General features: G+C 41.9%; 1 protein-coding gene across 2 annotated transcripts in view; it reads left to right on the plus strand.

Moving 5' to 3' along the window:
- The window catches only part of CACNA2D3 (calcium voltage-gated channel auxiliary subunit alpha2delta 3), a 2,455,990-nt gene that overhangs the window by 1,797,057 nt on the left and 641,931 nt on the right, over positions 1 to 17,002 (plus strand). For both annotated transcript variants that reach the window (XM_069206447.1, XM_069206449.1), the window contains exons 22-23: positions 333 to 378; positions 3,318 to 3,415. In XM_069206447.1, coding sequence (XP_069062548.1) covers positions 333 to 378; positions 3,318 to 3,415 — 144 coding nt within the window. The remainder of the gene's footprint in view (positions 1 to 332; positions 379 to 3,317; positions 3,416 to 17,002) is intronic.

Consider the following 17,002-nt stretch of genomic DNA (forward strand, 5'->3'; position numbering starts at 1 on the left):
GCTTTTCATTTCAGTTGAAAAAATATAATATACTTTTTGTGTATATTTTTGTGTTATCTAAAGCACCTCTCTGTATAGTTGGTTATTTCAATAACTTGCTATGTGTACATCTTGAATATACTTATGTTAAATATGTGTACTTCCACAGCTAACCATGTTGACCTAACAGTGTTATAATATTAGGCACTGCTACATAGTGACAGGTCATAAGTGAGAGCCCACCCCTTCTTCCTTGCACCTAACCAAAGACATTTAGGGGATTTACAATCCCTTTTAAAAACCTCTCTGTGTAAACTGTTTTCAAATGCTCTCCAAACAAATTCTTGTTTCAGGGCTGCACGACCTAGAGCATCCAGATGTGTCTTTGGCTGACGAATGGTAAGTTTTAATTAGTTAAAATGATCCAAAATGCAATTTCTCTCCATCTGTTTTACTATTTTATTTCCTCATTCAACAAAAAAAAATCTGTTCTTGCCTTGTCAGATCTGATGTTTGGTGTCCTTCTGTTTTTCGGAGTACTGTCTAACAAATGACCACTGATAATAGTATTGCAAAGGGGTTCAATATTCAACAAGAAACATCCAAATTCCTATCCTCTCTGAAATGTTAGAGTTTCATTATTTTATTACAAATACTCTTAATAATAATTGTGCATTTTTACAGAAGTCAAATTCAATGCAAGAGGGGAAACACAATATTCTGCTGGAACGTCCCTGTTTAGTTGTATAATAAAATAGAAACATATTATTTTAATACGCCAAAACAATTTAATTTTTTTTAAATCATAGCACAGATAAACCAGGTTTTTGTCATTTTACAAAAAAATAGATGTGCACAGGAGAGCTCCTGGATGACATTGTATTTTAAATGTTATTTCCTCTTTTCCTGTGGTGATTCCAAGTGACTGCCACCACTGCACACCTTTGAAAGTGCAAGAGGAGTATACCAATCCAAAGGCCATGACTAGATATAACTATTCTTTTTTGTTTATCACTCTTAGATATATGCCGCTGAAGAGGTTAATTAAAGAGATTTTGTATGTGTTCCACTGTTATCACCACATATTTCAATCTCACCTGTGTATACTACTGAAACAATAACAGATATCAGGCCTAAATCTTTATTCAGCAATAAATAAGTTGTTTAATTTCCTAATCATCTTGAAAAATATTAGTGATAAGTTTCTGCTATTTCACATATTAGAAGTATATATCACTTATCTAGGTGCAGTGTTAGTACCACCCAGAACATTTATACTCATATTTTGCAGGCTTTTTAATGTATGTGCTGTGTTATCACCCCATCAATTTAACTGAAAATGTAGTTGGATGTAACGTATAACATAGTAAAGTTAGATGCAATATTTAGCATTTTTAGGTCTTGCTTGACAACACTGTTGCTATTGATAATAATTATTGTTAATGTACAGAGATAGGCTTTAACTACACCCTGGGAAGTATTGCTGCTTCATATCATGCAATTGACTGTTTAGTTATGTTTTGTAATGTTATGCAGATTTATAGAGCCTACTATCAACCCTGAGGGTATGCTGGTGCTGACCAGGTGTGAGTCTAGGTACACTTGGGGCCTATTGGGCCTACTTAAAAAGCCAGGAATTCAGCTTCTTGTAGAATTTCAGAAGTGAGAAGGATCTTACCTGTAGCACCAGGTCATCCTATGCTTTAGGAATGATGTAGGAGAAGGCTCAACCGCCAGGTCTGTTGTTCTGTATGCATGGGATTTGTGCAAGTAGGAGTCTGGATGTGCACAGGTGTGGGGAACGTTTGAAAGTAGATGTGATTGTTGAGGTATGCCAGACCAGTGTTATATAATACTTTGAAACTGTGGGCGAGGAGTTTGAATAGTGCTCATTTGTGAATGGGAATACAGTAGAGCTCCTCCAGGGTTTTGTGATGAAAGTCTGGCATGGGAGGTAATTCTGTCTGCCGAGCTCTAAATGGTCTGCAACAATCTTGTGGGGTTTTGATGATCCCGGCATAGAGAGTGTTCCTGTAGCTCAGCTTGCTTGTGACCAGTATGTGTATGATATTTTCTAGGTGCTGATTAGGAACCATTTGAAAATGTTCCTTAGTATCGTCAGGGTATGGAGGCATGAGGTGGTAATGGGATTGACATGGGTGGTAATGTTGAGTTTTCTGTCAATGATGGTGCCGAGGTTCTTGGCATGGATGGTGGGAGTGCGGATCATGGAGGTTTGTTGCAAGCTTTGTTGGCCGCCAGGTGGAGTTCCACAGTGATGTGCTGTTCCCAAAGATAACAATTTCAGTCTTGCTGGTGTTTAGCTTTAGACAGTGGGGCCTGATTACTATCTTGATGGATGAAATATTTCATCACAAATGTGATGGATATTCCGTTCACCCTATTATGAGCTCCAAAGGGATTAATGTGATCATAATAAAGTGGACCGATGTTTGTAGCAGAAACCCAGTCCGCCAAGGTCATCATCAGGCCCTAGATCTTCATCCCGTGGATGATTTCAATCATGCAAACATTGAACTTGGTCTGGGTTCTGGGCATTTTATTTGTGAGGGAAATAATGTGCCACCAGCATATAAGAGGATGTTGATATTGTGAGGGCAGTTGATTCTCATTAGAGGCATCATGTATGTGTTGAAGAGGATTGGGCTTAGGGTGGTTTCTTAAAGAACTCCACAGGAGAGGCTGTGGGCATCTGAGGTGAACGGTGCCAGGGTGACCGACCTGGTCCTTCCAGTCGGGAAGGAGCAGATCCTCTGGAGTGCATGTCATTGGAATCCAATATCATGTAGATGTTGGATGAGGATGGGGTTGGGACACTGTGTCAAATGCTGCAGAGCGGGCCAGCAGGATAAAGGTCACTGTGTCTGCTCTATTCAGAGTCATGCAGATGTCATCCATGACAGTAATGATGGCGATTGCCATGCTGTGGCTGGGTCTGAAACCAGACTGAGTGGTTAAAAAAGAGTTGGTGGTCGTTGAGGTGTTCAGTGAGGTGTCAGCTGACATTATTCTGTTGGTGTTTTTTGCTGATTTAGTGTATCATTCCTCCTTCTACTAAGAGCTTCACTTGGAATGCATGAGGAGCTATTTTAAATCTGAAAAGTACACACAATCATCGTGCTGTTTGTCACATTCATTGTTCTATCTCCTGAAAGTCTGCCATACATAAAGAAATCCTACTTTGTTATGTTTTTTCCTGCATTGACAATCCAGTGTGGCAAGTGTGTGTATGACTGTGCTTACATTAGTTGGCACATAAAAGCTAGACATTTGAGTTTCCCAGTGTTAATATTTTTATTGTTATTGTCATGTTTCAGGACATATTGCAATACTGATTTATATCCTGAGCACCGTCACTTTTCTCAGCTAGAAGCTATTAAAATCTACCTCACAGGAAAAGAGCCATTATTGCAATGTAAGTGTATATGATTATTTTCTTTAGCATCATTGCCTTGAATGATCATGTTCCTACTTCTTTGAGTGTGCAGATCCACTAGTAATCCCCATCCTTCTTCAAGTATAATATATATAATTCTGAATGTAGTAGTGCATGCAGAGCTTTCTTCATTCTCCTAATAGTTTCTGGTGTGTTCAAATGATGTTTTTTTAAGGAAAATGTAAATGCTTGCACTTGTGTCAAATCTTTCACAGCAGAATTCTATGGTGCAAAAAAATCTAGATTGTCTCACACCCATGGATGTCTTTAGAGGATGTTAATTGCAGTTCAGTATTCTGCCCTCACAAACGTGGCTTTATATCCAGATATGAACCCCTGCCATATGACCCACCTTCTTCTCTTGTGCCGGGTCTACCTACAAAAATCGGGCCAATTCAGAGAGGAAGTATCAGGGCTTTATATAACTGTCATCAAACCCATGTTCTTAGATTTACCATGACCAACATTTCAAAGATGTAGTTGAACCTTGGTGCGATATTCATTTAAATGACTTGTGCCCTCCCCTATATCGATAGACTCAAAGTGGACTAACGTTGGGAGTTGTACAATGCCCTATGCTGCAGTGGTTTGACCTTATAAAGAATCATGTTCCTCATTCCTTGGTTGACTATGGCCAATAAGTATTTAAGTTCTCTAGGACCGATCTGAGAGGGTACAATCTAATAAATTGTTTCTGATTATGTAGGGAGTGCTCTATTGTACCTTGCTTTCCCTCCTATTAGCTTTCTATCCCGAAAAGGAAGAAAATTCAGAAATAAGTGACATCAATGCTGGTATAAAGAAGGTAGGTTTGGGCATTTTTATGCGTATATCATCTACATACAAAACATCAGCTGGCCAGCTGCTGTGGATGCTTCTAAATAATCCTCTTATCTTGGCATCTGTCTGCAACCAGAGCTTCTAAGGCCAGCAGGAACAACAGTGGGGAAAAACGGTATGCCTTTCCAGTGCCTTCTTGAATTTGGAAAGAAATGGATAGAAACTCCAACAGACAACCTTAGCCACTAGTTCTTAAGCAACCACCTGCCTTGCTAAACATGTCGGTCTCATGCCAGTGTTACCTATCGCGTTGAAACAGGTAGCTCCATTCTACAAAATCAAAGACACCTAGAGCTACGGCAATTTTCTGATCCCTAGCATTCTACATTGTATAGGAGAAGATTCACATGTGGTCATCCCGAGGGACATCTGGGAGCAAAGTCCATATGAGAATGATGCATCAAGTGTGAGGTCAGCCTCTCTAACTTTCTACACATTTCAAACACACTTGAAATTCTCAAAGATTTTCAAGAGTAGGCCCAAGTCTTTAAATTCATGGTTCTTTTTTCTCGCAGTATCATCGCAGATAAGAACAAGGGGCTATTTGTAAGAATCTGAAAAGGCAAGACGAGAATGAACCAACATAGAAGGAAACAAACCTTTCAGATGTGTTAGAGGTTTTAGAGGTTAGAGGCATTAGAATAGCTAACTATGGCCAAACTCCTTTTTATTTTCTTCCCTTGCCTTTTTTAATTATTATGTGCTTTTACCATTTTCTACTAGTAAACATAAGTCACTCAGTCATGGGAATCTCTTATGTTGAGTCTTTCCAGGAATTATACATGTGTAGAAATATATTTGTAAGTAAATGTTAATAGCCTACATTTCTGCATGTGAACTCTCTGGAGGGCAAATATTTTTGATATGGAGATGTTCATGCTCGAAAATGTTAAATTTTCCTTCAGTTTTCTACAACGTTACTCAACACATTACAATAAAGGTGTTTTGAAGGAAATATATATCACCACACCCATGCAATGCATGATCCTAGCCATATGGGGGTCTTGAAGAAAGGCCTCTCCAATCACCCTATAACTGGTCCAATCAGAGATATATGAAGGATGCATCTTTGATTATATTCCTATAGGAGTTAAGGAGTGCCATTTAGTGGCACCTGGCCTGCCCACTACTTAGTCATATGGGTACAAATGTGCACTCTTGTCTCAAACGCACCTACATGCTAGTCACTAGCATGTGCTTTTGGGATTAGGTTCAGTTTTGTTATCTTCATGTGCACCATGTAAGTGCAAGTTGAAATACTCCTTATGCATTATTCCCAACTTCTTTGTTAGAACTGTATTCTATGTCTGAGTGTAACAGCACAACTGTCCCCACTCTGAAATATTATATGTTTTGAAACTGGGGGCAATGTAAGAGGAAACGACAAAGATCCATTCTTGAAGTTTGTTATCTTACTTTAGTTATCTGCTTAACTCCTGTGTCATATTCTAAACAGTACAGCTAGAACTTCTGAGGTGCCATTCTTACCCCCACCAATACATTGCATATATACAAGGGACAACCACATGTTCATTGATCACATGTACATACTAACTCATTTAAAAATGTCATGGAATGTAAGAGGCGCATCTCCACAATAGGCTAGAGAAAGTTAAAACCAAGTTATTAATCAAAACTCCAACCAGAAACCACCAACCTAGACACACTCTAGAGCTGTGTTGACACAATACGCTGTTCTAGTGAATTATCTGGAGATCTCCATTAGTGCACATCTGCATATTTAAATGCAGGTGTGTACCTAAAATACAATACTTAGCTCTGCTGTAACTCAATACAGCTCACATTGTGGGACAATGTCTTTCCCATCTGAAAGGGTGCCTTTGGAAGCCTCTTCAATTCAAATCTACATAAACCTTCTTTTCTGGTCCTGTTTGTCTACTGTGCAATTCTCTCACACCTTCAAACATGGCTCGCAGTTTTCCCTAAGGACACGGGTGGCCTATACTTGAAGTCATCCAACTTCCAGAGATATACAGAAAAACAATGGTGAATTTAAATACTGAAAAATATGAGTTTTATTAATTGAGTCCAAACAGCAAATAATTATGCTATCATGTAATTAAGCAGAGATTACATTGGTTACATGTCTCTCGTCAATAAAAATCTTTGTATGTCATCTTGCCTCCAGTTGGTAAAGAGATCCTCACTAGGTTAAAAGCTTTAGAACAGACTGCTCTAGATGGTAAAGGTTTGTTTAGTACAAAATCATATAGCCACTGCGGCTTGACTCACAACATATAACAGAAGCGCTTCTGTTGTGTCCCAAAATAATAATCCTGAGTAGGCTTGGGCAAAATGTAATTTACACTGGTGTAACTTGTGTAGTTCCAGGAAATTTAAGTTATGCTTGTTTAATAAAATTCTTGAAATTACACCATTATGACCCATAGGGGGTCATTTTGACCTCGGCGGTCTTTTCTCAAGACCGCCGAGGGACCGCCTTGCAGAAGACTGCCAGTGGTGGCGGTTTGCCACTCGGCGTATTATAACTGTTGGCAGCTCTCCGTCCTTTTTCGGACCTCCACTGCCACGCCAACAGAACACCACCCACCGAATCACGTCCTGTGATTCGGTGTGGCGGTATTCTATTGACGGTGAGGTGTCGGCGGAGCAGCCCCCATGGCTCCCGTCCCCTCCCAGAGGATCGTCGGACCAGGTAAGTCAATCGTCCGTGAGGGGAGGGGGGGTGGGGGGGTGTTGTGTGTTGTGTGCGTGAATTGGGGTGTGTGTGTGTGTATGTAGTGGGGATGTCTGAGTGCCTGTATGCTTGCGTGGGTGTCGTGAGTATGGGAATGAGTGTGTGTATGTCTGTAGATATGTCTGCATGGTTGTGTGCGTGTATGTTTGAATGTGGGTGTGTGTGTCTGACTGTGTGTGTGGATGTTTGCATGTATGTCGGTGTGTGTGCATGTATGTGTGTTGGTGGTGCCTGCGTGCGTGCGTGTCGTGTGTGTATGAGTGCTGTGATGTTGGGGGTCGGGGTGGGGAGGAGGGCCCTGCCACCTTTGGGGGGTGGCAGGGGTGGTGGGGGGTGTCGGGGAGGGAGTCGGGGTGGGGGACACCACGGTCAGTGCCAGGGAAGGAATTCCCTGGCACTGATAGTGCTTACCGCCATGGATTTCATGGCGGTTTCAAACCGCATGAAATCCATGGTGGTCAGCCGGGTCCAAATACCCGGCGGCGGTATAGTGATGCCCACTGGGCTGGAGACCCAGGTCTCCAGCCCGGCGGTCGTCTCCGCCCTGGCGGGCGGAACGGAGAACCGGCGGATCACCATGGCAGTAACCGCCATGGTCATAATTCCACAAAGTAAGACCGCCAGCCTGTTGGCGGTCTTACCGCCGCTTCTCCGCCTTCCACCAGGGTCATAATGACCCCCATAGTGTAACTATGCCGCGTTCATGAAAAGATTCTAGCACAGGAACAAAAAACTCCCACCAAATAGGGACAGCTGTTGTTCGTGGCAATTAAGAGGTTTTTGTACGAGGATATGCATACTTGTCGAAAATTGAGGCAAGGACAAGTTGTTTGCTAAAATGTGACACTAAATGATGTATTCACTTTTCAAATATGCATATTTTTCTGAAATTCCACCTAATTACATAGAAGCAAATTACACAAATTTTACACACTCCTAATCATGAGGTGACAAAAGATGCAAAAACAGTGACTGGTACTGACGTATGAGTGAACAGAGTTTAACATTCATGGCCATTTTGTGGTACATTTACTGCCTGTTTATTCAGGAGGAACTGGTTTGAGTGCTCCCTCTAATTTATATAGCTGTGTATCTACTTTCTAATACATGAAATAAAAGAATATAATATGTATGCCGTAAAGACCCCCTATCCCACACATTATAAAGATGTTGCAAATCATCAAGGAGTTCATTGCTAATAGAGAAAAGAGGCTGAAAAAAGAATTTGCCTAGTAGCCTTTTTTATTTTTATATCTGGGGGAAATTATTCTTACATGCAGCAGAATCAAAAGCAAAGTCATAAGTAACTACACAGTATCAGACATTATGATTATAAAACAATGATATTGAGAACACACAATATTGCGTGCAATCCAACCTTTTTCTTTACTCAGAAATAGCTACAGATGTAAATGTCACTGACGTGGTTTATTCTAAGGGTCGGCGGTCCTCGTGCAGTTGTACTCTGTGGAATTCTGTGGTGTTATATAACAGCTTTGCAATATTCCGCAGAGTTCCGCCTTATTGACTGATAGCTAATCGCCAGGCATGCTTTCATTTTCATATTGTATATCACACTTTAGTTTGAGACTTAGCCTGATCAATAGACAAGTTTTGCTTTTGGACATAGTCTTTTCATATTTGGTATTTGCTTCGCATAGCCAGGCAGTGTGAATCCTTTCCCTAATAAATGGAGATGTGCTCCTACCTTTTTAACATTCACTTACATTTTTAGGATATGTGCTTGCAGATATTTTATGTTACCTGCAACCCAACAAGTGTTTTTCTTTATTTTAATGTTTAATGCCTTAAAAGCCAAAGATTCCAGGCACAATCTTTTCATTATTTTCAAACCATGTGTTAAAAAGCATTCTGACCTAAGGCCTCTTTTGAGCTACAATGATACAAGTATTTTCATCAAAACAAAATAGTATACTGTGCTTGTCTTGGTAGAATTTAAACACTGATTTGAAATCAACGACCATAGTAAATTATGCAAGGATGACTCCCACTTTAATAATTACAAAATGTGTGTCTTGAGCTCGGAGTCGGTATGATAACCAAGGATTGTACAACTTTCTATAAGTTCAAGAGCCATCGCAAGTGATCAGCTTCCTTCTTTGAACTGAATGATTCACATCATATAATTAAATTACCACATAAATAGCTTGATTACCTTGGACTTGCAATTGTAAGTTCAGGCTGACTCAATGTTTTGCCTGCAATGCATTTGTCCTCAAGCTTGTGTTTTTTCATGGTACCGAAAAAGCAGAGGTACCACAGTGACGAGCACACCACCCTAACACAAAGTGAGCTGCCTGGTGATTGGGTACTGACAGGAGGTAACCCACCCAGATGCTACAGAGTGAACTGCCAGCTGTTCGGGTAATGTAGGAGGATGTGTCACTCTATTGAACACCCAGTGAGAGGAGGATAGGTCACAAAAGCCGATACCTCTGAAGGTTGTTGGATGTCCAAGTGGTAGCTGGAGGTGGGGAGTCAGGGGGTCACATCACCCTGTACACTAGGCACTACAGGGTGTCTGGTTGTTGGCACTGCAGGAGAGGGACACTCCACATTCTTGTCTTTGAGGGTTTTGGATACCTGGGCGGTGGCAGGAGGAGGGGTCACAAACCCTGTTACCTCTACTGACAACTAGGGTCTCCCTCCATTGGTCACGCCACCCTGTACCTCCACTGGGTGCTGGCTTCATGGGTGGTGGCATACAACATCACACCACCCTGAACTCAGTGACCTGCCTGATGTCTGGGCACTGGTACACCATACTGTGCCTATCTGCAGTATTCCTGGGTAGTGGCAGAGCTACCAAAGTATCATTACTCTGTGCACTGCAGAGTGTTCGGGTGTTAATAAGGTGGCATCCTTTTCCAAATGAGCTCCGCTCTAAGTGTTTTAGTGGTGGGTAAAGGTTCATGCTCACTTTAAATCCTGTGAGCTGGCTGTTGGCAGGAAGGGTGCCCCTGGATGTTCTCAGCCATCACCGCACCAGGCATCCTTCCTAGAACGCAGGTGGCAAGCAGCACACACTTAAACTTCCAGTGTTGCACTTCCAGTGCACGCTGTCACAGGAGGAACTACCAGTGAAGCATGCGTTCCAAGCCTCACTAACCTCTTCAGACTCAAATGTAGCTGTGACATAGGCAAAAAGAGAGTGTAACAGGTATTAAAGTGATGGGAGGACTATGGCATAAATTCCACAGGCATAATAAATATGCAGTGGTGTTGTTTGCATATTATGACAGGTATCTTGGTGTTATTTATAGGGGTGAGCCATGGTAAACTCTGGACTTTTTGTCGAAAACTTATTTGGCATGACGGTAAGTCAGGTACTGTGCTAACCAATGATTAAAGACTGAAATGTTTGTGTTTAGACCACTGTCACAAACTAAAGAGAGTTTGTGGCTAAATTTGATGCTGTTTGATCATCCAAACCAAGTAAAGCTAACATGCAAGTCTGGTTTACAGGTGTACTGCTTATGACGGGAAAGAATTCCATGATCCTTGTCAAGAACATTGTAAGGGAAGTGCACATATCAAACATCTATATTATCTGCCTCTGGCTTCCCACACATTAGACAATCAGAACTAGGCCACCTTCTCCATCTATGCAATTTCTTCTGTGTATAATACAATTCAAAAATTGTTTTGAAATGTTGTGATTTTAATCTGGCAGATACCAGACCTTTGTGTCCCATGATTCATGATTCCTAAAAATAAGTGGTCCCCCACCCCAAACATTGTTCACTTTGCCTGCCCACTTTGCATTTTGTGACTTAGCATCATTTTTCTCAAGATTTATACATTGAGCGTGTAGCTTTCCAAGAGTTGAACCCTTCTTAGATATTATTGAGTGCATCATGACATTTTCTACTCCATTTTACTCTCCCAAACTAACCGCCTTCAAGACATGTCAAGCTGAAGATATTAAAAAAAAAAAACTTTGTCTTCCCAACCCATAATTGTGTTGAAGTGTCTGGAATGAACACACATAATCCTCCTCTACTGTATTCCCATTTTAATGATACAGGCCTATTTCCATTTATGGTTGTGCAAATCATAAAATACTGAGGGAAATATGGGAGAATCCCTTAAAGGAGTATGAGCTGCATTTTGTGATTTTCAACATTGTATTCACCACCTGCCATATCCTAAACTCCATCTTTGCCATGTTAAATTTTACTTTTGTTTAGTAGCTCTGTTCTAGAAATGTTAGTAGAAAGCCTGAGTTGCTATTCCATAAGCCAGAAACACAGATTGATGGGAGAGCTTTAATCTTTTTTCCCTCATATTAGGTCCAACTACCAAATACTGACTATGTTGCAGTGTGTCCAAAATATAGTAACAACTTAAAATTAGTAAGAGCTAATCCACCTGTATCCAATGGGAGGCTCATAAATTTGATTGCTGTAAAATAATGAGTTTAATTATTGATATGTGAGCCCAGGTCAAGCAGCAACCACAAGCCTTGCAGGGTAAGACATAAGCAAACCCCAAATTAACTGGTGCTCACCTCACTTGTAGCTTGTCACAGATCAGTCAGGCTTAACTCAGGGGTAACGTGTCAAGCATTTGTGCAACACTTCAAACAGTAGCAGAGTATAAGCACACCACTAAAAGAGCCCACAACAGTCTTAGAGAAATAGATTGACTTTCTATACATAAAACAAGACCAAAATTACAATAATCTAATTGATAGAAACAGAGTGAGTGAATTTTAAAGTTTGTAGAGAAAGTAACGTCAAAAGGCATAAAGCACCAACTGTGGACATCTGGTCTCATCGGACCAGCAAAAAGTCACAAGTTCAGACCAATTGTGATGGAGAGCAAGCCAGCTATTGGGATCCAGTTAGGCCTGCTGAACAGAACACCTTAAATCCTGGTTTGCGGAGCATTGCATTGATACGTGTTGGAGATGTGCCATGCAGCTGAAGTGATGCATCGGTTCTGAGATGCACCAAGGTTGCAGTGCAAGGTCATGTTGGATCCTTTTGACGAAGGCTTGCGAGGCAAAGTTTTATGCCAATGGAGGCTCCCATCAACAGGAAATGTGAGGGCTTATGCTGAGGATGCTTTGCACAGCGGTGGTTCCGAAAGTGATGCAGGCTGCAGGGGCGATGCAAGCCTTTGAAATGGATGACATCCATGTAGCAGCGGAGATGCTTCAGTTCTGCTCAGGGTTGTGCCTCGCAGCAAAGGAGATGCACCGCTTGGCACGGTAGAGTCATGGAGGGCAGAGACCAGGGTGGCGAAAACCTGTTATGTCGCACACGGTTTCAGATCAGGAGATCAGCCAACTAGGCCTTAGATTCAGTCTGGGTTCAAGAGATGCAGGTCCAGTCCTTCTCACCCAGGTAAGAGGGCAGTAGGCAGTAGGTCAGCACAGCAAAGCAGGAGTCTAGCAGAGTGAGAGTCCTTCCGCAGCACAGCAGTCCTTCTTCCTGGCAGAGTATCCACAGGTCCAGAAGTGTACTAAGAGTTGGTGTCTGAGATCCAGTATTTGTACCCGCTTGTGACTTTAAAGTGGGGGAGAAGCTTCTATAGATTTATCTTTGAAGTCCCAGGCACCCTGCTTTACCTTTCCTGGCTCAAGACTAACTACAGGTGTATGCAGCCCTTTGTGTGGAGGCAGGACACAGCCTATTTAAGTGTAAGTGAGGCTGTGTGCAGTTTCTCCCTCCTATCCTGCCAATGATCTCCCATCCAGGCACACCTAAGCTTCCTTTTTTTCTGTGGCTGTCTAGTAGGAATGCACAAAGCTCAACTGTCAGCTACACCTAACGATTTGACCTAGGTACAAGCTAAGGTATGAAAATTCCAACTAAAAGATGTAAAAGACAATGAGGCAAGTACCCTCTAACCCTTATGACCAAGGTAGTAAATGCGGATAGATTATTGGTCAATGCAAGGGGGAAGTAACCTAGACTTCCACAGTAATCAAATGGCTAAAGTAATTCTATGCATACAAACAATGTAACAACAGTAGAAATGTATTGCATTATATATTTCTTTAAACATGTTATTCCAGACATGAGGTGTGTATTTCGTTAAACGTGTTATTCTAAACATAAAGTTTTGCATTTATCTGAGAGGGTGCTCCTAGTAAAAACAGTGAAGGTGATACAAAGTGCAGATAAGTGAAAGTGATATATACAGCATGTACAAAGGGTGGTTTTAAGAATATTATGGACTTCCATATAAAATAAAATTTCTTTGTATTTCTATATTCCACACTTAGAGATATGTCGTCATTTCGACCCAGTTGTAGAAACAAATCAAAAGTGGGTCAGGACAGGACAGGGAAATTCAGGTCGGTAGCACCTATGGGTAGTATAAATATCTAGGTTACTAAAGGTCTGATTATTCTGAGCAAAAATCAAGTGGGGACAGGGATTAAGCACTCACCTAAACTCCAGTGTAGAAAAACAATCTGGTGGTCAGGGACATCTTCCTGGTAGGAAAATGGCAATAATTATAGTAACCTGTTTATATGATAGTTGTGTAGAATGTAAGCATATGTTAGTCAGTAAACACTTACAAGTACTGGAAAGTATCCCGAGGTCTGGGGGTCAAATGATTGTCCAGTGGATGGTTATTTAACTTCCCGGTCAGGGAACCAAGGAGCGCCGATCATAAATTAAATCCTGGGCTCACGTTATGTAAAAAACATTAGTGGTTTGAACTAATCAGTGTTTTTGGGTGTTGATCAAAAAGGGGGGAAAAATAAAATTAAATTAAAAATAATAATAAAAGGGTGTGTGTGAACCACTTACTAGTTAGATTTGTCTGATGATAACCAGTCGTCAGGCCAGGGCAAGTCGTCAAAACACTCCCGGCTGCATACATGAAGAATCGTGTCTTATTCAGAATGAAGCCGCGCGTAATTACGACGTGCCGGCTTAAGAATGCTTAGCTCCCATTTTGGAACGAGCTTTCACGTCAGCGGTTGGTTTAGGTAACAGCCAATCACTTTGATGGGTCTTGTGTGGTCGGGAGGCATTGAAATTATACGGCCACCATCGGCGGACCCAAAAGGGAAGGTTCCCCTTCTGGTCCGCTGTTCGCATGTATGTTCGCATAGACCCCGGGGTCTCTAGGGGTCCCGTGTTGTTAATGCAACACCAGGAAAATTTGCGTGGCACACTGTACAGTGTCCGTCTGTACCAATCAAGGATTGATCCTTCTGCTGAAAAGCGATTGCATCAGTTGCGTGGATACGCTTATAATACTATTTAGTGAGTGTCAAATCATGTAGTGGCCAAAGCACGGGCCAATTTGTATCCAATGTGTATCTCTGTACAAGTAAATGTGGAAATCACACAATGTCCGAGATGTGCGATGTAAAATTATAAAAATAAAATAAAAAATAATGTTTTGATGTGTGCAATACAAACAATATTAATTATACGAGGTACGCAGTTGGTCGTCTAAGCGCACAGCGGACACATATAATGCAGTCACACAGGACACAATATGTACAGTGTCTGTATAATATGGAAACATCAATGATCTTGATATTGATGAGTGGATGGAGAACTTCAGATGATCAGAATTGCGGTGTGTGGTCGCCTAGAATGTAAAATGGATACGCATTTATTGTCCTGTGTGTGGTATTTCGACCTGACAGTTATGTGGCTGAAATACCAACATGCTGAGGGTCCGATTTCCTGGGTATGGAATGGTATATGATGAAGGACTGGGTGAAAAGGGGCCCTGATGGTCCTGGAGGATAAAGGGATATAATTATACATAAACTAAGTGTATGTGTATTGCTAATGTATCTCAAAGAGAAGAGTAGTGCCAATCTTCAATTGTGTTTAGTCCCTCTCTGATAGTACCACATTTCTCTATCCAGAATAGTTTGCGTTTAGATAAAATTTATTCTTTGTCACCTCCCCTTGGTCCCAAGGAGATTCGTTCCACTGTTTGCCATTTAATGTCTTCACACTTGTGTTGCAGTGTTTCGTAGTGTTCGACCAGCAGAGCACCTGGCTTTTTGCACTTGATCCTACTTTTATGTTGTAAGATCCTGCACTTGACTTTCTGTGTAGTCTGTCCAATATATAGCAGTCTGCAGGGGCACCAAATAGCATAGATAACGTCATGTGTGTTTCAGTTAGTGAATTTGGGCAGAGTAAGTGTGTAATCTTTATGACAGAATTCTGTGGTGTTAAAAGTCATCTTGCATGCCGCACAGTTACTGAATTTGTAGTGGCCCACTACGGCTGGTAAGTCCCATAGGGCCATATTTCTACTTTTTGACGCAAAACTGCGCTAACGCAGTTTTGCGTCAAAAAAATTAGCGCCGGCTAACGCCATTCTGAAGCGCCATGCGGGCGCCGTATTTAATCAATGACGTTAGCCGGCGTTAGCCGCCGGCGCTGCCTGGTGTGTGTGGAAAAAAACGACGTACACCAGGCAGCGCCGGCGTAGGGGGATATGGAGCTTGTGCGCCAAAAAATGGGGCAAGTCAGGTTGAGGCAAATTTTTCGCCTCAACCCGATTTGCGCCATTTTTTCCGACTCCCAACCCCCATAGAAATGACTCCTGTCTTAGCAAAGACAGGAGTCATGCCCCCTTGCCCAATGGCCATGCCCAGGGGACTTCTGTCCCCTGTACATGGTCATTGGGCATAGTGGCATGTAGGGGGGCACAAATCAGGCCCCCCTATGCCACAAAAAATTTTTTTAAAAATGACTTACCTGAACTTACCTTAATGTCCCTGGGATGGGTCCCTCCAGCCTTGGGTGTCCTCCTGGGGTGGGCAAGGGTGACAGGGGGTGTCCCTGGGGGCATGGGAGGGCACCTGTGGGCTCCTTCAGAGCCCACAGGTCCCTTAACGCCTGCCTTTTCCAGGCGCAAAAAAACGGCGCAAAAGCGGCCGTACGTCATTTTTTTTGACCCGCCCACTCCCGGGCGCGAATTTTGCCCAGGAGTGTAAATACGCCGCACATGCCTCGGAGTCGAATTTTTAGACGGGAACGCCTACCTTGCATATCATTAACGCAAAGTAGGTGTCCACGCTAAAAAATGACGCAAACTCCATGGACTTTGGCGCTAGACGCGTCTAACGCCAAAGTATAAATATGGAGTTAGTTTTGCGTCGGAATTGCGTCAAAAAAAACGACGCAATTCCAGCGCAAACGGAGTATAAATATGCCCCCTAGTGTGTTAGCATTTATTTTGGGTGCCTGTGGGAGGAGTGCGCGAGTAAGAGTCTCTTTAAGGTTTCTACCTTTCTTAAAGGAAAAAAGCAGTGCTTCCTGTGTGTGGAGATGCTCCTTGATCAGTAGCCAATGATGTAAAATTATTTTCTGGATGTCATTACTGGCTGGGTTATATGTGGTGACACACGCTAGCCTGTTATTTTCTGGTTTCGGTTGTTTTTGTTCCTGAAGAGCTTCTCTGTGGTTATACCACGCACGCTTCCTTGCCCTTTTCACTAATCTTTTGGGGTGACCTCCTTCGATCAATCTATTAATTAGGATATCGGATTCTTTTAAATAATCTGTTCTCTTTGTGCAGTTTCTCCGGATGTGGAGGAACTGCCCAAATGGGAGGTTATCTCTTAGACCTCTCGGGTGGTGACTGGAGTAATGTAGTAGTGTATTTCTATCTAAGTTTCAAGATCATTGGAAGATGGTGAGATGGCAGCAAAAATAGATCAGTATGTTAAGGATGCTTTTAAGGAACTCTCCAGTTAGCACACAAGCAAAACATATGAGAAAGAGATAAAACAAAACTATCTCTCCCCAAATGCCCATTACTCCAGGGAAGATTAAATCATCTCTTTAGAGAAGAGATGATGTACTGGAAACATACACCATCCCATGTCATCATTAAACCAGAGCAGGGAAGAGATACAATAATGTCCTTCAATATTATCATCAACATTAAACTGTGGATGCAAAGACTAGAGGGTAGAGGCAAGCAGATCTACACAGTAGTTTGCAGCAAAACGTAAGAACATGATCCTCCAAAGAAATCAA

Source organism: Pleurodeles waltl, chromosome 9, assembly GCF_031143425.1.
Source record: "Pleurodeles waltl isolate 20211129_DDA chromosome 9, aPleWal1.hap1.20221129, whole genome shotgun sequence".
Lineage (NCBI taxonomy): Eukaryota > Metazoa > Chordata > Amphibia > Caudata > Salamandridae > Pleurodeles > Pleurodeles waltl.